Consider the following 23,585-nt stretch of genomic DNA (forward strand, 5'->3'; position numbering starts at 1 on the left):
AGGTATTAGCGTAACACAGTTGATAATTATCTTCAGAGGATGTTCAATGTCCACAGTTTAGCACCTCTTCTGTATATGCCAGTTAAGCAGCTATTCGCTTACTCAATTTCATACACTGCATTTTTGTATGGGTTAGGGTTTTTAACTAATTCAAATTAGTTGGTCCATTTATATAAAAGTATTCTCTCACTTGACATATACTGGAAGGCGGAGTCGCTGTATTCCTCTGCAATCCTCTGGAATAACTCATCTGTTTGAATAGGCCGCCACAGAAAGCAAGAAAATTAGTGGTTCATCCTTTACACTACAAACACACACACACACACACACACACACACGCACACCATTTGGATCAGTCTTAACAGCCAATACAAAAAAATAAATCAAACCAAGTAGGGCTAGCCAGGTATGATCTGAATGTTTGGTTACTGCAAATAATAACTAATTATACCTTTTGGAGGTATTACTTGAGCCTGGCCATACGGCGCGACCCTTAACAGGCATGACTCACCAACATTATTTCCAGTCTTACTAGATGTCTCATAGAGCTGCGCTCCGATCTCTGCAAGGGGGAAAGAGTTTGGGCGTTACTCATCGGAGGGTAGTCTCCCCCCCCCCCCCCCCCCCTGCTGTCTCCCGACATGAGCCGATGCCAACATTAGCCTAGCACCAGACTGAGCGGAACAAGTTAAGCTCAGTCTCGTGTCATTGAGAATCCCAGTGTGGTTGTGGTCCTTTGTTTCGCTGTCAAAGCTTCAGCAAAACGTAGCCTAAATTCGGCTGGAGAGGGAGATGTACCTTCAGCAAAGTCCTGGGCATCGTGGAAGTCTATCTGACGCAGGCCTCTGTCTGCCTGTACCAGGTCGTTCTTGGTACCGCACAGGTAGATCTTGCAGTGCTGTAAGACAGATGGACACACGGACACACGTTGTCATTTTCAAAATAATTTAATTTTCAATTCAACTAATTTAATGAAAAGAGTCACTATCTATTATCTCCCTTTTAAGTCAGTATCTCCTATGAAATGTCTTTAAAAAAAGCGAGTGATGTAATGAGTAACAGCACACACGTACCGCCTACTTATCGAGAAGAATCTAATCAGTGGAGAAAATGGAGGTGTGATACAATCAACACTTTAATGCTCTTGTCTATATATTTTATATAGAAAACTCACAAATGTCAAAAACACAAACTCACCTCCTCGCAGTTCTGGAGCTCCTTCACCCAGAACCGCGCCCGCTGGAAACTGCTGCTGTCTGTGAGATCTAGAAACCACAACAACACATGCATGTTGGTCCTGGTGAACAACATGGCTCCAGTAGAACCAGTCACCACCCTCGATAGCTATCTAGGTTTAAAGTAGGCCCGGTTTTTAGGTACCTTTAACCCAACACAGGGATGCTACCTCAACAACATCAAAAGCACAGAAGCTAACACGTGTATCGTTAACCTGCGACTATAAAGTGTACAGCCACTCCAGACATTAACAACAACTCTGTCGCACCGGTCTCTGCACACAGGCCACGGCGCTGTCCTAAGAGAGGAATGTTCAGTTACGTTTGATCACGGTCGAGAGATTTCATTATCTTGTTTCTTTAGCTATCTCTGGAATTCCCCTCCAGTAGTGGCTGGCCCTGAGGCAGACATCTTTAAAAGCGGCAGGCCCCTGTGTTAAAAACAGCTGTGTCCCGGTGTAGAATATTAACATTGAATAGCACCACGTTTGACTGGTAAGTGCTGGATAATTTATGAACAACTGCCCGGTTTAATTTCATAATGAAAGTACGGCTGAAAAATAAAACATTCAAGGTAGTAAGAAAGCAGCTTCTCAAAAAGGTATTTTGCTTCTATTACAACAAATTGTACTGCGTGTTCACTTTTTAGAGTTAATTTACCCGAGAAGATGTTGCATTTTTGCAGAACTATGTAGCCAATACATCCTTCTTTTTTGTATGATAACGGACAATAACTAAGCAGAACCAACATCACAGAGATTAGGTTTTGGTTTGTTTGAATGTACTTCAAATAAACGTAACAAATAATATGGAACTATTGCGGATTAGCCTTGTCATGTGAGCACTGTGTGTGTGTGTGTGTGTGTGTGTGTGTGTGTGTGTGTGTGTGTGTGTGTGTGTGTGTGTGTGTGTGCGTGTGTGTGTGTGTGTGTGATGGAGGTGGTGGAAAGTGTGTTTACACAGCATTCTGTATTGTACCGTTAGTCACTATTACCGAAGTAGCCAGACACCAAATGCATACATACATTACGAAGCCAAATTAAATCAAACTAGAATGACGGAGGAACTAAGAACACCGTTTTAACCCTATAATGATTTGGTGGCTATGAGACGGTAAAACTAACTCACTGGGACTGGAGTCGCGCGTTCAGTGGCTTTTTAAGTCCCCCCTCAAAGTGAACCTCTGTTAAGCCTCAGCGATGCTACGAGCATAAAATCGATCAAGCCTTGTCTGTGTTGTTTTCAATGGAGAACGCCTTATTTTGCATGAACCGCGCCTCAACAGAGGAGGTCAGAGGTTTCCTATCAGATAAAACGGCGAAGCCACTAATCAATAACCCTCTTGTTATAAAAAGGAGCGAAGCGCCGGCCCGAGGGATGTAATGATTGGGAGGCCGCAAGGTGTTGGTAAAGACAGAGCGGGACTGACCGTAGCAGACGACGGCCGCCCTGGCGCCTCTGTAGTAGATCCTGCTCATGGCCTCGTAGCGCTCAGACCCAGCAGTGTCCTGCCCCGACACAGAGATTAAAGATTACAACAGGGAGGAGAAGGGAGCAGCAAATAAACACTTAGACAGCAGACACCAAAAGGACCAGACCAAGAAGAGTGACTGCAATAGGGGGAAAAAGTCACCCTATGGAAAAAGGCACCCTATTTGACGGGCACCCACCCGTCAAATGTGGTGATGTTTACCAAACTTACCCATATTCCCAGGGTGACTACCTTGTCCCCTACTTGAATGGGTTTGGCAACGAAAGCGGCTCCAATCGTCTGTCAGAGAGCGAATAGAGGAAACGTCTCAACAAAGACATAATCTAAAGATAAGGCATGACAGGGATTACCGTACAAATAATTCAATACCGTTTGGATTGTGTCGTATGATTGGAAAATATGATTAAGCCTTCCTGAAAGTAAGGAGAATTACTGAGCAGAAGGCAGTTCTGCTTGCATCTTTTTTTGACAAAGCACTTCCACAACCCATTTTTATTATAAGAATATCATTTTCTAAAAGAGGAATAAATACTGTAAGTTGAAACCGCCAATTAGTAACACCACAAGTCAAGCAGAGAAGGAAAAACATGAGCTGACACTCACGTTCTGGTAAGGCCCGACGAGAAAGCGGTGGTGGACGTATCTCTCCACCAGGCTCGTCTTGCCGACACTCTCTTTCCCCAACATGACAACTTTGGTATCAACCCGCATCGCACTCATAGTGGTGTGGACACACCGGGCCGGGATGGGGACGCAGGGAAGAGAAGCAGAACCGAGCCGACAGGGGTCCCTCGATGCGCTGTGTGTGCAATCCGACGTGTAGAGAAGGGGCAAATCAAATTAATATTATTTAAATCAAACCAGGTGGAATACCGTTTCAAACGTAAACCTATTAAACGGTGTGACATAACGACTGCCAGAAAACTTACCTGAATCAAATCAGTCGAATCTCAAACTACATCCGATGACTACCGAGTCGGTAGAAGACGAGTACAACCAATGCTTAACAAATTATGATGATGATCAATGATTATTCCAGCTACCGAAATCGATTGAAAGCGAAAGCCCTGTGTGTCATCTCTGCTCCGGGGTGAAGGATATCGCCAAGCTAGCCCAGCGGACTGTTGCCACCGTTGCGCAATATCTGAAATCAACAAACAAGTTAAAAATGTCCTCTGAGCGACATCACAACAAAACACAGTTCCGTCAATAACCTCAAAAAGAAGTGACTGCGGACATGTACGTGGCGGTCTAAAGAATGGATAGAAGGGATGACATACATCATGTACCAAACAATGTTAAAGTTAACCGGCTATACAGAACGAACTACTCGGGAGCGTTGGGTCGGGAGGAACTAAACATCTCCTCACGGCGGTTTCCATTAAGCGGATGCGCGGCGTTACATGTGACACACAACGGATGGGATGACTTCACACAGTGACGTCTTGAATACTTTGGGGAAAATAGTTCGCTTTTTTTTTAATCCAGTAAATATAATCGTTCGAGCAGCGCTTGATACATACGCAACTATACGTAAAATAAACATGTTCCGTGTGTAAATAATCAAAGTTATCCGATTGGTAGAACAATAAGCCAATGTCTCGGTAGATATACCGCTGCGCATGCGCACGACCCGTGGTTTGTCCCATTAATGTCCAGTCGTCCCTCTTCCTCCCAGCAGCATAGCGCACAGAGAAGCGAACATGGATGACGTCGAGGAAAGCGAGAAAACTTCGCCTGGAATTCTGCAAGAGATCTTTACGTCCCCGTTGAATCTGTGCCTGCTTGCTCTGTGCTTGTTTCTTCTGTATAAGATCTTTAAAGGCGACACCCCGATAGACCTAGGGGAGGTGGAACCACAGCTGCCCAAACTCAAAAAAAGAGATTTTACCTTGTCTGAGCTGAAGCCATACGATGGTCTCATAAACCCAAGGATTCTCATGGCTGTCAATAACAAAGTATTCGACGTGACTCGTGGGAAAAAGTTCTATGGACCAGGTAACGTAAACGCACACACGAACGTGGTTTATTTTCTATTTTAAAATCGCATGCTCGTAAACACAACTTCGCATTATAATTTGCACTTTTCTTTTTTTTGTGACAAATGTCTCCTTTGCCAAAAAACAACCCCACATGGCTTTCTTGCGTTCTTGTCAGGTAGGCCTAGAGAAAAACACCTGAACGTAAATTGTGAGCAGATTTTTGTTGGCATTAAATTGCATTATTCTAAGTATTGGAGAATTTTTGGGTTAGCGCCACTCCCCCTGTCCAGTTTATGCTTCAGTCCGACGCTATTTCACAACAGGCGATCTCTGCAGTTGCCCTGTCCTTCGTGCAGCGTAGGGTTTGCACGGTTGAGTGATTAACCTCTCACCGAATTGATCTCGCACTGTCACGTCACATCAAAACCTTTGCCTTCCATGGACTCGGTCCAGAGTTAATAGTTACCAAAATTAGGAAATTGAATTTTGTCATTTAGTTATGCATTATTGAATGCAAATGCCACGCTTGCAGCAGAGTATTTTTGGATCTAGAGTCTGAAACGGAAACTTTTGCATATACTGCAAGAGCCCATGGTACCGTCTGTTACTTATCTTGACCAAATGGCCATAGTTTGCATGACGCAACACAAAGGTGAAAGGTGTTTCCTTGGGAACAGGGTTTTCTGTAGTGGAGTTGTTGAATTAGTTGTATTTGATACCACTTGTTTGTAGGCCCATTGTCAAAACTTCTACATTGTTAAAGGTTTTCTGTGTGGTCGTTATGGAACCCATGTTTGTATTTTTAAAGAGCTCTCAATTTGTTTCTTAAGAGGATCCGATGCATTTTCCTGTCTTTTTTTTCTCCATGTCATATTCTTCTGTCAATATTGAATGAGGTTTTTGTCCTTGTTGTTTTGTTGACTTTCCTCTGTTGTTCCTTGTTTGTTGGCAGAGGGCCCTTATGGAGTATTTGCCGGCAGAGATGCTTCCAGAGGATTGGCAACGTTCTGCCTGGACAAGGAGGCGCTGAAAGACGAGCACGACGATTTGTCGGACCTCAACTCCATGCAGCAGGAGAGCCTGAGCGAGTGGGAGACCCAGTTCACCCGTGAGTACAGAACAACCAGTATCTCCCCTCTAAAACAAGTTATACAGTTGTACTACTATACTACTTTTCGAAAAAACAACTTTAAAACTCCTTGGACTACCATTCTTGTGAACTTCAACACTCACTCCTTCATTTACACTTCACTTTTACATTTAGGGCATTTAGCGGATGCTTTTATCAAAAGTGACTTACAATAAGTACATTTCTCAGAAGAAAAGTCACCAACACTCACTCAATCACACACTAGGAGTTTATTTTAAATGCTTTCATACAAGGATTGACATTGGCTGAAAAGTCCTAAACCGGGGAGGCCGATTGGACCCAGCATCACTAAATGTGACCGTTGTTCCCACTCTTCTCCTTTTCCCCCTTCAGAAAAGTACGACTATATCGGCAAACTCCTGAAGCCGGGCGATGAACCCACGGAGTACACCGACGACGAGGAGACGAAGGACAAGAAGACAGACTAGTGGCTCTGTTTGCTCTCAAGAGTCCCTATATGCCTTAACTCTCTCGGTGACTATTACGATAATGACTGCCTTTTGTTAGACACTCATCCTCTCGCCTCCTATGTGTCCTTTGTAACTGATCTAGATTTTAATATGTTTATGAATTGACATGTAAATATTATTATCTGGGTTCTAGATATTTCTATTTCACAGACTCCCTTTTTAAAAACTGTCGAACAGAGTTGAGGTGGGTGTTGCAGTGAAATGGTTGGAACGTCTTGTGACATTAATCCAACTGATTAATGGGGAGATCAAATATTGATCTCCAGATAGTGGCTTCAACTATTGTTTTAGCCATTATACTGACCGACTCCCTTTTTAATGAGTTAAAGGATTATGGACTGTTCTATTGTCAAATTGATTTGTATACTGTAGACTATTGGAGCATTGAAAAGCTGTTTAGGATTTGTTTGACTAGACTTTGATTATACTGTACAGTCATAACCAACACTCGGTTATGGACATGCCTGCCCCAAAACAATCATTGGACTCAATTTTCATCCGTAAGAAATAACACTTGCAAACGTCTGTTTTCAGAGATATAATTCCCCACACAAAGTTTTGCTCCAAGTAGTAATTAAAGTTCCATGTTCCGAAAACATATGTAAATATCCACGGTTGGACTATTTTGCCTTTAAAGGCTCAACATATGCCACTCATTTTTAATGGTAAGACCCCCTGTTTGGTAGTTAAGGTGTGCTAAACAATGAATCCAGCAGTTTTTGTAAGATAATGAGAGACTTAATGTAGAATTCTGTCCCGGCTTGTTGTAAACATTCCTTTTTATTTCTTTCCCTCCATGTTGGAGCCTACTAAATTCAGGAAGTGGGTTTGTTGATTGGCAGTATTTCATGCTGTACTTCATGCATCGGATTAGTCCAAATGTTCCTGTGAAAAAAGTATCTCAATAAACCTGGCGTGAATTTGATTGTTTAGGTAAATACGTTGTCGTCCCCAGCACTTATCTCTCTTTTATGACCTGCAGAGAACTTTGATCTTTCACTCGTCTGCAGTGTATGGTAGTATTGCAGTCTCATATAGCAACATGTGTTTTGTTATTGTATTATCACATACACCTCATGTTCATTTTGGTTAAAGGCTCATGCTATTTGTTTTCTGGTTAATGAACGTATGCTGACAGGACACTTGGTGTTTTTAAAGCGGCCAATTGTTATCGCTGGACTCTTTTTTTAGAGAGACTAGCAGTGGAACTATAAAGACTTGTTATCTCATTATTTCAAACCGCTGGATAATTCAAGAGAAAGTGAAATAAAAGGTTTGTAGAAAATGAAGTTGTTTGTTCTTTTTAATTCCCACTAATCAGTGTTGTCTGATGATTAGCACCCGTTAGTGCAGTTGGTGGTATGATAAAAGCCGGTGAGGATAAAACATTGGTTTGAAAGTAAACTGACTGGAAATAGAGTGGAAAGGAGTAAGAATCAGTCTTGGATTTTGAGATGAAAGGTGCGTCCTTTTTCTTTCTTGGCTTGTGTTTTGGAGCGGACGTTGGCTACAGGAAAGAATTCAGACTATGCCAACTGACTCCCTTAAATGTACTGCAATACATGTCCTTAATTTGAACTTAACCTAGTTCATATTCATTTTTAGATATTTATTCATGAACTATCATCAAATATATCAACAAATACTTAGCAAAGGATCACTATACAATGGATCGTGGGTTTTTTTACATGTTGGTTATTATCCCGTGGCAATTTTTTATTGTTCGTTATGTAGCCTATTGAATTGCACGTGATTATGTGTATTGAAAAGACTGCATTGGTCCACGCATATGAATAATAACTTGTTTGTGGCTCTAGCCACCCGTTTTGATAGCCAGAGGAGAGGACAAACTGTTCCAGTTGAGAGGGAAGAAATTTATGCAGTCTGTTGACAGGACCCTGGGGTACTTTAGTAAATATGCTTTCTACTTTTATGGTTTTGGTTGCGTGTCCTCTCGTGGCTGGATGGGGTACTGACGTGCAAACGCCACGATAGGACCTCAGACAAATACAATGCTGGCTTTATCAAAATATAACTTCAGATCTGTGGCATGCAATACTATTTATATTTCACTAGCATATGTTGTGTGCTCACGTAGTTCAAGCAAAGGGGTTTAAATTCGTCAAATTGATCAAATAAAAACAATTTTGAGAATAACCAAGTTCAAACGACCTTACGACCGTAATAACGTCATTGGGGGATATTATAATAAGTTAATATCGACAAAATAGAAAATCAAAAAAGTATGTCAGAAGTGGGATTTGAACCCACGCCTCCATTCGGAGACCAGAATTCCCGGATCTTCGGAAGGAGATTATCCTTGAGTCTGGCGCCTTAGACCACTCGGCCATCCTGACAACATATCAATGAGTGTTGAAAATATCGGACTAGTACATAATTTACAATTTTACAAAGGATAACAAAAGCTGTTACCTTTAATATTTTCCTTTATATCTCCGCATGTTCAATGTTTTTGTTAAAATACTAGGTGTCTTAATTAGGCCGTAGAAACATGAAATTTCACAAATGACACGGTGCGGTTTAAATGTGTCTGCTCCGGGTTCCGTAGTTTCCGGTCTACGTGCAGCTGCCATATTGAAAATATATTCTTCAAGGGTAACTTGCTCCTCCGGTTAGCCATCATGTTTCGCTTTGCTAAATCTGCTGTGAATCTTACCGGTAAGATGCACACGTTAATTGTTCACTTTTGTGTGTAACATGTTAAGCTGCCATCGTAATCAAGGTAACATTTGCAGAAGGTTTTAAATGTGGACTGTACATATGATGGAAGAAGCGATAGCCCCCCGCTACCGTCCAACTGCAATATATCCACAAGAAAATAACCGCTTCAAAACGCTCTTCTTTGTTAAACTGGGAATTAAATAATATATGATCTCAAGAGGACTGCCGTGTCTCTGATTTATTTGTGTTTTTTTTAACTGGCACCTTCTTTAATTTCCGCTGATTGAGTGTTCTGTGTCTCTTGACTGTTTGTCCTCAACACCTGACCTAAAGAGTCAGACCTTAGGAGGCAGCTTCACCCCTAGAAGATCCATGACTGCTTAGTCCTTCATTTAGCATCATCATGAAATGTTAACCAAGTACAGGTGATGCATTCCGAACCGATGAAGGGTCTAAAATGACCCATTTCTTCCCGTTTTGCTGCATTATTTAGCATATTTGATCTCTTCTGTGTGGTTGTGTTACATGTATTCATGTTGTACATATTCTGCTTGATTTCATGTATGAGGTGATTCAGATCTCTTGATATGAAGCTATGATTTTATATTTGCAATATTCACTTTAAGGAGGATTACGCGAGGCAAGGGGTGACTACTGGGTATTTGAGAAACTAAATGATACCATGTCCTCTATTCTGATTCGAAGTCGATGTTGATCTTACCTTAAAACATTGGTTAAACACGTTGCCTCCATAAGCCAAGGTGACATTGTTGGCATATAAAAAAAATGTTTTAGGCATTAAATACCAGATTATGTTCACCGGAACCAAACACTGATTTATCTTATGCCAAGGCACATGGGTTCTGTATCTGCATCCATGTACTTGTACTGTGTGGCTCTTTGGCCACATTTTATGAATTCATGATTCCAGGTGTAGGATAATGGTGCTCTTTTCTCTATCATGCTCTTGAAATGCACTCGCTAGATGACATTTATAAATCACATTAGCATCCACTCTTAAAATGATCTCCGTCCATCCCGTGGTTTAGACTGCCATCCCTTGTTTGTGAGCTATGCTGATGTAGAATGATATTGCTAACAAAAACCCCTGATGATGTGGTCTCTCCAGGTGTGGCTGCTCGCCAGGTGAGGAACACCTCCACGGCACCACAGGACTTCCATGCCAAATACGGCACCGGCCTGTTGGTTGGAGGCATTGGCTTCTGCACCGCTGTGTGGGCATTTGTGAGTATTGTTCTCCTATGATTCAGGGTGTGGTGTAGAATCTGCCTGTCCTCCATTACCTAAAATGTCCCCTGGCCGTAGCAAAGGGGTTGCGTTACGGAAATCGTTGTGCGCTTTAGTAGTCCTTAACTTTGATTATTAACTTTGCCTTTTATTTTCCATCTATTTTATTAATTTTTTGCATACGTTTCTTTTCTATAAATTAATTTTTAATTCATTTTATTGTATGACAATGTTTATATATGCAGAACTTTGAGTCTGCCTTGTGTATGAAAATTGCTACATTAATAAAGTTGCCTTCCCTTAACATTATTAACCCATTCATCAGGAAAACGTGTGCAAAACACAAGTATGCCTGGTGGGGAGGCATAGGTCATCCTAATTGTAGGATTATACTCTATAGGTTTATACTATAGCTGTAATCATTTACATAGTTATTATGTCTGTGCATTGAAATGCGATGCTCTGTGTTAGACTCTAGTTTTTAAACTCTAAAGTCATTGAATCAAACATCACTCTCTACTTTTTCAATTGAACATTTCCCCTGTTTGCAGGTTATCACTCAGACCGGCATCACCTGGAATCTGTCTCCGGTCGGCAAGCTGATGCCCAAGCAGTGGCGGGAAAAGGAGGAGGAATAAAGTAGTCTTCCTCACCTAGACGACCACGACGCCCAGATCCCTCCTGGAGGATGACCCGTAAAACATTCTGGTTGTACAGATGATTATAAATGTTCTCAGACGCTGAATGCCTGTGGCTGTTCCAGCATGTTGACCTGTAGAAAATAAAAACCCAACTCAACAAAGGTGTTTTTTTTGTTTAGTTTTTCCTCTATGCGGAATTCTCATTTTTTACTAATGTGGGAGGGATAAGGAGGTTAGGTTATAAGTGTCCAATCAGCACTTTGTAGCCGTAGGTGTATTAGCACATTTTACACACGATTAGCCTGCATATTTCTCCTATATTTGTTTGAATGCCGCACTATGAAGAAATGTTTGCAACTTGGATGACAGGTTTATATTTCACAACATTGCAACAACTAGGATTTAACTAACACATCACATTTCTAAAGAGATGTTGAACGCTTTGGATTCAGGGCCAGGACCCAAATCATGCCTTGACTCCTGGGGTCAGGGCAGAAGCTTGCCCCTGCCCAGGCCTGGTTCGCCTGGTGGAGTGTACTCTGGTGGTTGAAGTGGTGGTGGGTTAGAGACGGATGGGACTAGGATGACTTGCAGTAAAGGTTGGAGAGTGTTGGAGTCCAGAGCATTGTGGAAAGGAGGCTTTGCTTTATGTCTCAGTGGGAATGTCTGACGCCTCATGTGGGATTTATGTAACATTTTAATTAATGGATCATATTCTTTTAATGTTATATGCAATTGAGATGCAATTGACTACGGATAACTTTCTGGTGAGTTTATTGTAATTTATTTCAAACATGAGCCTTTCAATTTAGTTGGTTTGTGTAAATTTGTCCTAGATCCTCAACCATGTTTTCAAACCATGAGGTTCTGACCAGGTTAGTTAGAGTCAGATTGTCATGTAAACCTAACTAAATACTTGTATAGAGGGAAGATTATATATAGCGACACTTCATTGCATCGTTTTTTTCTATAGGACTATGACAATGCAATAATGTCAAGCAGATGTTTGTTTAGAATCCGAGTGGGCTTGAACGCTGCATCCTCGGAGGCTGGCTCTGGGACGTTGCGCCTGCGCATGCGCCAGGGTGAGGGTACGTCAGACAAATTACTCTGATTTAAACCAATGGCTATATGGGGTGTCATTCGCCCATCAGGCGCTCCACCAATGCACCGTGGATGGGTGTGTACTAGAGTCCCGCCTAATCGATGTGCATACCTACTGCGCTAAGGTCACTTCCATTCGGGATCTACCCATCGTCGAAGTGTGCTTCGGACCGAATCCAGCAACAGCAAACCGGGTGCTTCTAAAACAGCCACAATGTCTCTCTCTACTAAACTCACACTTGACAAGGTGGACGTCAAGGGCAAGCGAGTCATCATGAGGTGAGAAAATACCATTTGGTTTACCTTGCGAACTATCCATATTTAGATTGAAGATCCAAACTAAACTTCACTGACACATGTACAATTGCTGACTGTTCATCTTCAATGGGATTAGTTTTTTTCCATAACGCGGATACAGAGGTGCGGAAGTTATTTGTGGGTATGCTGCGTATGGTTTACGCAGGAAGCGCACTAGTTTGATGTCACGCTTTCGTCAATGTTACGTGCAGCAAGGAAGATGCTGTATGGATGCAAGCGTGGTTTTTAGGGCCAATGTTTGTACACGCTGCAGTCCTAACTAACAATGACATGTTAACATGTGATTTATAAGGACGGAGCCGGCCTAGCGATCACTAGAAATAGACACCGCGTCTTTTGAAAATGTCAGAGGGCCATTTTGGCTTGCCAACTCAGTGATGCAACGACAACCCTGCAAAAGACAAGGTTCACCCACCACAAGTTCTTTACTGTTAAAGGTCAACTCTGTCCTATCAGTTACGCGCATATGTCGTATGGCAATAATGCTTTCATTCATATTGACCGATTATTGCTCCTGCATGACCATCCACATTTTGTCGTCGTCTGAGTGACCAGAGAAAGGGAGCGGAGTTACGTAATCCAATCCAGGACTAGATGGGCAACACATGACACCACGAACTGGCATTGTTTATGGATACATGTATGAAGGCTACTAATAATCCAGTTCCTGACAGTGTCAGGGGTTCAATCCCACAGTAGCTAGAGCTAGGCACCAACCCTGCCTGGATTGTGGGTTGTATTCCATGCCAAATTGAACTGGATTAAAAAACAATTATTTGTTTTACTACTTTTCAATGAAGCCTGATTGCCTCGGCCCCTCCGCACTATCAATCAGTAACCTGGAGGGGCAGAAGGGTAGGGGTTGACGTTCATTTGTTCTGAAGACCAACGACACACACTTTATTGCACAGTATTCACTGTGAAGTTATTGGGGCCATACAATTAATTTAATCATTGGCGGCCGTTAATTGGCATTGTACCAACAGAAAATATATTGTGACACACACTTAAAATTATCATGACATTAAAGAATAATTTACATTACCCTTTTTTTTTTTTAAATTAGGCCTGCAAGGATTGGGATTTGGAATTAATAAACTGATTTAATTTGAGATGTATTATAATTAATCCTGACCCACTCAAACGTTTATTTAGATATATTACACATGCACTCCTCATTCTGGCAGCCAACACTGCAGTGTGGATAATTCAGTACAGTACTGCTCTCTGCTTCAGAATCAGGGGTAGGCCTACGCACAGCCAGGGTTTGGGTTGAACTCGTAGTAGTTGCGAGTTATCATGATGGCTGCAGCTAGTTAAACCACATAGTTACAGTTTAGCGTTGATCCCATCTGTTATCTTATCGTCGCGCTGATGCTTCAAGGGTCCGTCTCACATGTCCTAGACAAATACCATCTGCGGCCACTGGTGAAATAAAGGACCTTTATCATCTCATCCACACGCATACCCTGATACTCACATCCTCTTAATGTGTGCGCAGACTCCAGAATCGTGATAAAGCCACGTGTTATTTCTCAATCCAGGACACATTGAAAAAGATTACACAATGGTTGGCATGGTTTAACAATGGCCAAACTTCCTTTCCTTTAAATCTGAAAACTCTTCTTCATTCGAACAATAAAGAAATACACTCGTCATTCCTGTGCTATGGCTTTTGTTTTATTTGTGTGGTTTCCGGGCTTTCTTTTGTCTGATGAATGTTGCCATTGTTTATGTGTGCAGGGTTGACTTCAACGTGCCAATGTCGGGCAAGAACATCACCAACAACCAGAGGTGAGCTGCAGACTCCGTTGAGCCACTCTCTTCTTTGACATCTGTAACCATCTATTGCCTTCACTCTTTATCCCATGTGCCTCACGTTGCGTCTGTTCCAGCTGAGTCATTGTCAATTGCACTTATGTAGCATTGCAATGGCCATGCATGACTTGACAATGCATTAAATGTAAACCTAGTAAAGTTCAAAAGAGCATAGGGAATCTACAAACGAGTCAATTAATCAACAACTCCATGATGTCATCCTATAAACCTGAGGCCCGACTGCATGAAAGCCTACTCGTGGGCTGGCGTTCCTCTGCCTCTAACCTCCCCTTCCCCGTGGCGATTCTCAGGATCAAAGCCGCAGTCCCCACCATCAAGCACTGCCTGGACAACGGGGCCAAGGCCGTGGTGCTCATGAGCCACTTGGGTCGTCCCGACGGAACCCCCATGCCCGACAAATACTCCCTGGAGCCCACGGTGGCTGAACTGAAGGCACTGCTGGGAAAGTGAGTTCTGGAAACCGCTCGTTGGCTGGAGCTGAGATACCGTGTCATGCTGGAAACCAATGGGCTACTTTTAGTTTATAAATTCAGTATTTTATTTGATTGTCTTTCATCTGTAATTTAATACGCGTGACACTTATGTATACTCTGGTTGTACTCGCAAACCGCTTTGTGATGGTAAGACGATGTGACTTAAATATATCACAATATGAACGTTTTAGATCGTTTTGACTTGGATGTGTTTGTCTTGTGTGATCAATGAAGGGGGTAAAATAAATCCGCAAACCGTTGAAACTCCACTTTAGGTGGATAACAGACTGGACCGTGTCTACATCTTCCAGTGCATCTCTCTGTACCGCCGTGCCAAACGCCATGCGTGGATGTTAACGCTCCCGAGCCCTCTGTGTGGCCCCCCAGGGACGTGACCTTCCTGAAGGACTGCGTGGGCCCCGAGGTGGAGGCGGCCTGCGCGGACCCTGCCCCCGGCTCCGTCATCCTCCTGGAGAACCTCCGCTTCCACGTCGCCGAGGAGGGCAAGGGCAAGGACGCCGCCGGAAACAAGGTGGGTGCCGCGGCGACCGCCTCAAGACCCGGAACACGGGATCAGGAGGTTCCACACAAACGTATTTACACAGATGTGTGTGTGTGTGTGTGTGTCAGAGGAATTTCTGAGTCATTGGCAGTGGGCCTTGTATGGAGACGGAAGTGTACCCACGTGCATGCATACGTGCACTCACAGGCCTATGTCCGTGACACCCTGACATTCAGAGTGAGGTCTGGTGAGCTACGGTTGGTCTGTGTGTTTCTTTTCCTGTCCGGGAAGGGGCAGTGAGTCCATTCTGTTTTACACTAACGTTAAGTCCGAGAGATCTAGACGTGACTTGAAAGTACTTTTACTGAAGCAAATACTTAAGGTGGTCTGGGTCGTCCCTTATGTCTCCTTGTCAAAGTTGAATAGTTCTCCCCCCCCGAGTCCTGCAAAAAATACTTGTAGCCTTTTTCAGGGCTTTGGGATCGGGTTTAAAATCCAAGTTTATCCCATTTGATGTAGGCCTGTGAGGTCCTTCTAGACTAGAGACTGTGTCTGGTCTCTAGGAGAAGAACGGCCGCATTCAGGGGGACTTTTTTTTTCTCCTCAGGATACACCGCCTTGAACTTTGCACTTTCTCTGCCCTTTCGTCACACGGTCGTGACCTTAACTGCTAAAGGTCGGCTGAAACTTGAGTGCAGGCAGACGCACACGCACTTCGCTGTGTGTACAGTATTCACCACAGTGATAATACTAGGATGAACGGATAGTTAAATAAATAACAGGTTGTGCGTAAAGCACGGTTAGTGTGCGTGAACTTTGAACCACAGGCTGCGTCAGAGGGTCTTTGACTCTCACTTGTTCTATTTTGTTAGCAGCCACAAATTGTGCCTTATCTGCTTGGCCCCGTAACTCTCTCTCTCTCACTCTCTTTCTCTTATGTTCTTTAAGGTTAAATGCATTTTGTTGTGTTTTGTTGTTGTCACAGGCCCATACAGTTCTTGTCTTGATATAGTGAAGTTCCTATAAAATATTATTATGACTGGAATATAGAAAAACTAAATCCATGTTTAAACCCTGCTCTCAGACCAAAGCCACTCAGGCAGAGATCGACAGCTTCCGGGCGTCTCTGTCCAAACTGGGCGACGTGTACGTCAACGACGCCTTCGGTACCGCCCACCGTGGCCACAGGTGAGCCAGGTGTAACACACACACGCACACGCACACACAGACACACACACCCCCACAGTCAGAAACCAGACCACGGAACCAATGACCCAGAGCACTGATTCGGTAACCTGAAGACCTATAACTTAGAACCCAAGGCCCTAAACATAGAGCATAGACGGCTACAAATATCTTAAACCTAGAAACCATGAACTGGAATATAGAACATCAACATTCGAGAGCCGCGCTGGTAGATCCCAACCGTGCCTCAGAAAGAATCTCAAAAGAAGAGCATGCAAGTCCTTTTGCTTCCCAGCCAGCACTTTCACCATTGCCATCTCGTCTAGTCAATCGTCAGTCCTGGCTCTCCCTGTTCCTGGCTGTGACACCTGCTTGTTTCCCTCTCCGTCAGCTCCATGGTCGGTGTGAACCTGCCCCAGAAAGCCGCCGGCTTCCTGATGAAGAAGGAGCTGGACTACTTCGCCATGGCTCTGGAGAAACCTCAGCGACCGTTCCTGGCCATCCTCGGAGGGTACGGATAGTCAGCGGGACTCTGCGAACTCCGCGATAGCTTCTCTTTCCTCCTTCAGGCCTTCCTTTTACTCCGATGTTCCGTGCGGTCGGATCGGTCTGTTGGGTTCGGCGTCTGAAGACGGGAATAGTCTGTGTAAGCTTGTTATCCCCGTGGGTACGCCAGCACAGTAACTCTCCTAATGATCGCTTAGCCACTCGTTAGGCTTTCAGCTGTAAAGCCACGGGAAGGGATGAGCTACATTCTACCGCACGGAATTACATTTCAGAGCATTCATGAATCAGACAACATACTTAAGAATCGTGCTGTATGATAGTAATGTAGCAATACTGGTATTGTCCAATCTATGCGTATCCTATTCAGTTATGCTAGATAACATGGAAATAACTGATATTATATAGGTTATTGTGACCCACTAAGCTTTATGGGTGGAGCATCTATACAGTTATGTGCTCTGCTCAGAGTCCAGCGTGGCAGCCAATCAGGACTCCTTATTTCTTCCTGCCTTATGTGTGTTATCAAAATGAAAGGTCACTGCCATGGACTGACACTAGAGACATCGACCATAGCACAGAGGGTCTTTTGGACTCGAGTTAACTAAAGCCTTCCCTCAATTAGTATTCACTAAAATTGTTCACAGTATTTAACAGTAAATTCTGCAACATGCACCGTTTCATCTTGGTTTAAGGTTGTGCAGTGGCCATTTGCAGCACAAATCCAGGAAGAGCTATCTTTATTTTTTTTGCTTTTCTTTCTTTCCTCTTTCTCTCTTTCAGGGCCAAGGTGAAGGACAAGATCCAGCTGATCAACAACATGCTGGACCAGGTCAACGAGATGATCATTGGCGGAGGCATGGCCTTCACCTTCCTGAAAGTCCTGAACAACATGGAGGTGAGGCTGCACTAGTGCTCCCAACTTTATTCGTCTCACATTAATAACTGAAATAATAATAATAAGAAATATTTTTTTTTTCTTTTCGGTTTTACTGAATTTAAATCCTTTCAACATAATGGATTGAATTGATATAGCGCTTTTCTAGACACTCAAAGACGCTTTTACAGTGAAAGGGGGGACCTCACAAACCACCACCAGTATGTAGCACCCACTTGGGTGATGCACGGCAGCCAATCTGCGCCAGAACGCTCACCACACACCAGCTTGAGGTGGAGGGTGAGGGAATTGATGAGTCCGCCAATTATACAGGAGGATGATTAGGGGGCCAGATTGAATGAGCCTGGTTGGGCCAGGACACACAACATGGTGGTATTGAAGAGGTATTGTCTTTATTATCTTTAGGCGTGCAGTCTTTCCCAACTTTGTGGAAAGTTGTATTTTATGGTTGAACAGACTACTGAACCTCAACTGATATCACTGTATGGGGAACCAGAAGCTCATTGCAAAACCCAAAAACCTGTCTAAGGAATTTCTATTGTATAAATAGTCTGATAAGTCCGCCGGCGTTTCATACCTAAAGGCGCAATGTGTAACGTCTCAACCAGCTCGTAGCTTAAAATAACCTGGGCCTATTAGTAGTCAGTGCTGATCGATAGTGATTTCGATACTGTTATCAATAAAATCCAATCCTATAACCGGGATGACACTTAAAAACTTGTGTCAAAAAAATAGTATTTAGCATTGTGTAGCATCTTAGCCAAGCTATCTTTGCTGTATACGGGGAATGGGTTAACCTAGCATTTCTTAGTGCTTGACACTTTGTTCTATGAACATCCTTACTGTACAGACAGCCATATATTTTTTTCGCTTTCTTATGACAAACGGACATATTGTGCATCTGCTAAATGCCCTTAATGTAAATGGGATCTGTCTTAGGCTTTGGTGAGTTGTAGGCTAGCCTGTACCTTTTTTTTTTTTTACAGATTTATTTTTTATTATCGACTCTCCCTAAACCCTTCCCTCACCCAACCCAGTCGGCCGAGCTGTGCTAGCTCACATCACCTTGGTGCACAGCCAGTTGAAGTGGACAGAACTCTGTTGTTTAACTCTTAAAGTTTCCTCCCTGTGAACTGGATGGGCCTCCATCCTCTAAATTGCCAATTCTGTGGCCTAGAGAGCTGAGTTATGAATAGTCTCCTCCTCCTCCTCTCTGTCAGATCGGCACGTCTCTCTACGACGAGGAGGGTGCCAAGATCGTCAAGGACCTGATGGCCAAGGCGGAGAAGAACGGCGTCAAGATCAACCTGCCCGTCGACTTCGTCACCGCCGACAATTTCGACCAGAACGCCACCAAGGGAACGGCGACCGTGGCGGCCGGCATCCCGGCAGGCTGGATGGTGAGGGCGCCGTACTCCTCCGTTAGCCAGACAGAACCTCCGTCAGCCGGACAGAACCTCCGTCTGGGGTCCCTTTACGTCACCGGTCCATCGGTTTGAAGCGGTGGACCTAGTGGACCCAACGTGCACATGCTCGTATTGAACCGGTGTGCTAGTGGACCCAACGTGCACATGCTCGTATTGAACCGGTGTCCAAGTGGACCCAACGTGCACATGCTCGTATTGAACCGGTGTGCTAGTGGACCCAACGTGCACATGCTCGTATTGAACCGGTGTGCTAGTGGACCCAACGTGCACATGCTCGTATTGAACCGGTGTGCTAGTGGACCCAACGTGCACATGCTCGTATTGAACCGGTGTCCAAGTGGACCCAACGTGCACATGCTCGTATTGAACCGGTGTGCTAGTGGACCCAACGTGCACATGCTCGTATTGAACCGGTGTGCTAGTGGACCCAACGTGCACATGCTCGTATTGAACCGGTGTGCTAGTGGACCCAACGTGCACATGCTCGTATTGAACCGGTGTCTTAGTGGACACAACGTGCACATGTCGCCTGTGTGTTCAAACATGACGCAAATCCATGCCTATAAAATGTGGGTTTGATAAGCGAAAGTAATACACCCTCTACTTTTATTTTATACTTTTTAACACTTCAAAACTCTCGGGTCTTATTGTCTTGACTATTTTATAGTTTCTATAAAATATTGTCTTATAGAAACTATAATATAATATCTTTAAAGGATTTGAATCCTCTTAACACAGGGCCGTGAACACATGTCAGTGACCTGAAAACACTTTTCTCACCGTTGCCCTCTGACACCCCAGGGTTTGGACTGCGGGCCGGAGACCTCCAAGCTCTTCGCTGAGGCTGTGGGCCGCGCCAAGCAGATCGTGTGGAACGGCCCCGTGGGCGTGTTCGAGTGGGACGCCTTCGCCAACGGCACCAAGAACATGATGGACAAGGTGGTGGAGGTCACCAAGACGGGCTGCATCACCATCATCGGTAGGGGAAGGACCCTCCCTTCTGCTCCCCACCTCCGTGTCCTGTTTTAAGTTCTGGTTCTGTTTCTTTCCCTCTCTTGGACTCATCTCACCATCTATCGGTCTCCCCTACACGATTATAACGCCCCTATTTTGAGTCCTTTTTTTTTTAAGGTGGTGGATACCATAAATCTGTTATGTAACAAGCCAGGCCACTCGCATTATTACTGATGGTTCCTATTCGCTGCTTTTCGGACTTCGAGGAAGTACAAACCACACTAAACGGAAAATGGGTGGGGGGAGGGGATCCAGACCACACGCCTTCAATCCTGAGTCTTTCCAAGACTCGAGACTAGAGCGGAGATTTGACATGCATACTATTTGACACTTTCAGAGTAGAAGCTTCTCTGTAGGGTAGTAGTATCAGATACTTCCCTGTGTGACATTTTATGTTTATTTAACATTGTTAGATCCCGTGGTCCATCACTTTAAGTAGCAATATTCCAACTCGGCTGGAATTATCTGCCTGTACGGCCAGGACACTATTGGCCTACACCGTGTATCTACGGCGTGTTCCTTCGGTGCCACTTAAGGCCCAGGCCCATCATTCCAAGCTGATCGGTTTCCTCTCCGTGTGTTCTCGCTCTCGTCCAGGTGGGGGCGACACTGCCACCTGCTGCGCCAAATGGAACACGGAGGACAAGGTCAGCCACGTCAGCACCGGGGGCGGAGCCAGCCTGGAGCTGTTGGAGGGTGAGTACCGGCCGACGGCCACCTTAGGCAAAGCTGTTATCTTTTTTTTTCCCAGGAGCCTTTGCAAAAGAGTGATGCTTGGAGGTGACGATGGTTCTAGTCCTCCATACAGCCGGCTGTATGGCCGCCATTTACTTGTAAAGTAAATCTAAATTGGCACGTTCACACACACTGGGAAACCGGTGCGATGTGGTCGCAGTGAGATTAAACGCAATCATTCACGCAGTACTGGTGACGAATTGCAGGCAGTGTATCGTATAGGGCGGGATTTGGGCGCACCCTGCGAGCACTGCAGCAATCGAAGCCCAAGGCATTGGTCGTAAACCTGCCTCTTTGTCTGTGTGAACACTCATCATTACGATTTTTGTTTTGAGTAAATCAGGGCTTCACTCTGCTGCGTGTTTGTAACTTCAACATCATAGGTGTCCCATCCGGCTAGTGTTGACCCCTACCTTGCCCTCTCTCTTCCCATCCTCCAGGTAAAGTTCTCCCAGGTGTGGAGGCCCTGAGCAGTGCCTAAACACCCCCCAGAGTCGATCCGGGAGAGGGGGTGCGGTGACGGGAAACGTTTTCTCTTCCACATGGAAAGGGGCTGTAACTCCCACCATCTCCTCTGCCCCCTGAGGAAGACTCTCCCGTTGTCTCTGTCTCTTCGTTCACTGAGCCTCGCTAGCTAGCAGTGTCTTCAACTTAACCGGTCACTTCGTCTTGAATCCTGTCTGTAGTCTTCCTCGCCCCCCCCCCCCCCCCCTTGTTGAAATGCTGGTGAAAAACAGAAGTGTGTCGTGACGCCATCTTAAGACTCAATGGCGGAATGAGAGGGTGTTTTAAGACCTGGGAGACTTTAGGACCTTTCAAGATGATGTTAAGTGTGTTAAGACGGCCTTCAACCACCAAACAGACACACACCTCACACATGCCACATCCAGGTGAAGTTGGGTTCAGATCTCGTGTTAAACTACTGTATGAGCAGCTGAAATACCATTGACACCCAACCAAAGCACCAATAACGTTTTCTTGTTTTGTTTGTTCCCTACTCGTGCACTTTCCACTTACAACGCCGTGTTAGAGGCAGGTGTTGATTGGTCATTTGGAGCTGTTCACTCTCACGAAGAGATCTGAACCCTAAGTTCCCTGCACTTATAATTGTGTGATTGTGTGTACTACCTTGCGTGTGTGCATCTGTTTTGTGTGAATCTCAGTGTCTAGCTTGGCTTTGCCTTGGAGAACACATAACTGCGCCCTCCTCATTGATATCTAATACACCTGGTTATTATTATGTAACGGTTTGGTTGTTTTTCACACATTATTTCTCCTTGTCAACAGCTCTGTAACCAATCTCTGTCCCTGGCCCCTATTGGATAGTTGGACGTTTATTTTGGGCAAATCAAAAGAGGGCGCAATCTCCGACTGGTATGCAACCTTGAGCTAAGATGTAGTTGTGGGAAATAAAAAAAGAAAAATGTTCTGTAAAACTCATTCCCTCTCCTGGAAGTTATTTTCTTAGCTTATGCATGTATACTTGTCTCGATTTGTTTGCTTTATGAACTTACAAACTAACTACAAACTGGCTAGGTGGTATTGGTAAGTCTTCAAGTCTAATCAGGAAAACGGTTAAAAGGGGGAGACTGGAATATATCTATTTATCTATCTATCTATCTCACACACACGTAAGGCACAATCCCATTTCTACCCCTAACCCTTACCCCTCCGCCTTGTTTTGAAGGGGGGGGGGATTGGGCCTTAGGCTCAATCCCATTTCTATCCCTTACCCTTACCCCTTCAGAACAAGGGGGAAGGGGTAGAAATGGGATTGGGCCTAAGTGTTAAGGCCTCCACATGACCAGACTTGTTTGTGTTGAAGTGGATCTATTGTTCCATTACTTCACTGGTGGATTTAATGAGGGCCTATTCTCAAGCTACATCCTAGAAACGGTAGCCTTGGTATCTGGACTGGTCTCAGGGGGGGCATACATAGCAGGTTGGTTTATTTTCCAACAATCTGCAAGGTCTCCCATTCATAATATTCTCATTCAAGCCCACCCCGGACCATAAAGGCTTTTTTGATACCAGAATGTTGCTATGAATCCGCCAAATATTGACGACAATAATTAGGGTATAGAACATGGATTAAATTAATAATCAAGTTTTGAAATAAATGTATAAAGTCCCCTAATGAATGAGGGGGAAAAACGTTGCTTTACTGAGAGCATTCAGCTATTGGATGACCTACTGGAGCTGAGATATACAAATAGACAGTGTTTATCAACAGGGTCATAAAATAGGTGCAACACAGAAGGACGGTTTGTTGCCTGGTGGGGAAATAAACACTTTGGAAATAATCTGGTTGTCTTCTGCGCAAAAACTCCACTACCCATAATGCACCAGAAGGTTGCCGTGTCTTGTCGTGTTCCGCCCTCACCTGGCGAGGTGCTGCTGTGCGGCGTCCTCGCCTCTATATGCGTGGAAGAACAAAACTTTCTTAAGACATTTTAAACTAATGAAAAGGTGAGTCTGCCTATTTCTTTGATTCGGCCACCTAATCCCAGGATCGGCGCTTAGATCACGTTACAATGTCGACTCTTTCAGCACGTGTTGGATAGCCTACATCTGCTCCAAGTAGCATTTGTCTTCACTTTGTGCGTAAAGTGTTCCCCGCGGCTACCAAGTGTGCGCCCACATTTTCTGCAAACCTCGTACATCTTGTCGACGCACTACAAGTCAA

General features: G+C 44.3%; 5 protein-coding genes and 1 non-coding gene across 7 annotated transcripts in view; 4 read left to right on the forward strand and 2 right to left on the reverse strand.

Moving 5' to 3' along the window:
* Positions 1-4,287, reverse strand: part of rab24 (RAB24, member RAS oncogene family) — a 5,729-nt gene extending 1,442 nt beyond the window's left edge. The window contains exons 1-9 of one of the 2 annotated variants that reach the window (XM_030360896.1): positions 4,008-4,287; positions 3,657-3,871; positions 3,331-3,526; positions 2,938-3,006; positions 2,665-2,743; positions 1,198-1,265; positions 799-898; positions 512-562; positions 191-250 (exon numbers count right to left, since the gene is read on the reverse strand). In XM_030360896.1, coding sequence (XP_030216756.1) covers positions 191-250; positions 512-562; positions 799-898; positions 1,198-1,265; positions 2,665-2,743; positions 2,938-3,006; positions 3,331-3,447 — 544 coding nt within the window. In that variant the 5' untranslated portion in view covers positions 3,448-3,526; positions 3,657-3,871; positions 4,008-4,287. Of the gene's footprint in view, positions 1-190; positions 251-511; positions 563-798; positions 899-1,197; positions 1,266-2,664; positions 2,744-2,937; positions 3,007-3,330; positions 3,527-3,656 lie in introns of both variants that reach the window. The other variant, XM_030360895.1, reaches the window with a different exon arrangement.
* An 81-nt stretch (positions 4,288-4,368) lies between these two features.
* Positions 4,369-7,618, forward strand: pgrmc1 (progesterone receptor membrane component 1). The gene is made up of 3 exons (XM_030360897.1): positions 4,369-4,725; positions 5,662-5,817; positions 6,193-7,618. The coding sequence occupies exons 1-3, from the start codon at positions 4,431-4,433 to the stop codon at positions 6,285-6,287; spliced, it is 546 nt and encodes a 181-aa protein (XP_030216757.1). The 5' UTR covers positions 4,369-4,430; the 3' UTR covers positions 6,288-7,618.
* Positions 7,619-8,575: 957 nt separating this feature from the next.
* trnal-caa (transfer RNA leucine (anticodon CAA)) lies at positions 8,576-8,686 on the reverse strand. The gene is made up of 2 exons: positions 8,649-8,686; positions 8,576-8,621 (listed from the first exon to the last, which is right to left on the reverse strand). It is a non-coding gene; the product is annotated as a tRNA-Leu (tRNA).
* Positions 8,687-8,873: 187 nt separating this feature from the next.
* cox7b (cytochrome c oxidase subunit 7B) lies at positions 8,874-11,061 on the forward strand. The gene is made up of 3 exons (XM_030360904.1): positions 8,874-9,008; positions 10,141-10,256; positions 10,811-11,061. The coding sequence occupies exons 1-3, from the start codon at positions 8,972-8,974 to the stop codon at positions 10,895-10,897; spliced, it is 240 nt and encodes a 79-aa protein (XP_030216764.1). The 5' UTR covers positions 8,874-8,971; the 3' UTR covers positions 10,898-11,061.
* Positions 11,062-11,986: 925 nt separating this feature from the next.
* On the forward strand, positions 11,987-22,339 carry pgk1 (phosphoglycerate kinase 1). Its single transcript, XM_030360898.1, has 11 exons — positions 11,987-12,283; positions 14,066-14,116; positions 14,452-14,607; positions 15,022-15,166; positions 16,221-16,324; positions 16,713-16,832; positions 17,609-17,723; positions 18,944-19,123; positions 19,952-20,129; positions 20,762-20,860; positions 21,340-22,339. Exons 1-11 carry the CDS (start codon positions 12,219-12,221, stop codon positions 21,378-21,380), a joined length of 1,254 nt encoding a protein of 417 aa, XP_030216758.1. The 5' UTR covers positions 11,987-12,218; the 3' UTR covers positions 21,381-22,339.
* Positions 22,340-23,263: 924 nt separating this feature from the next.
* amot (angiomotin) overlaps positions 23,264-23,585 on the forward strand; it is a 35,504-nt gene continuing 35,182 nt past the window's right edge. The window contains exon 1 of the mRNA XM_030360905.1: positions 23,264-23,368. The gene's annotated coding sequence lies outside the window, so the exon portion shown is untranslated. The remainder of the gene's footprint in view (positions 23,369-23,585) is intronic.

This window comes from Gadus morhua, chromosome 7, assembly GCF_902167405.1.
Source record: "Gadus morhua chromosome 7, gadMor3.0, whole genome shotgun sequence".
NCBI classification, from domain to species: Eukaryota; Metazoa; Chordata; class Actinopteri; order Gadiformes; family Gadidae; genus Gadus; species Gadus morhua.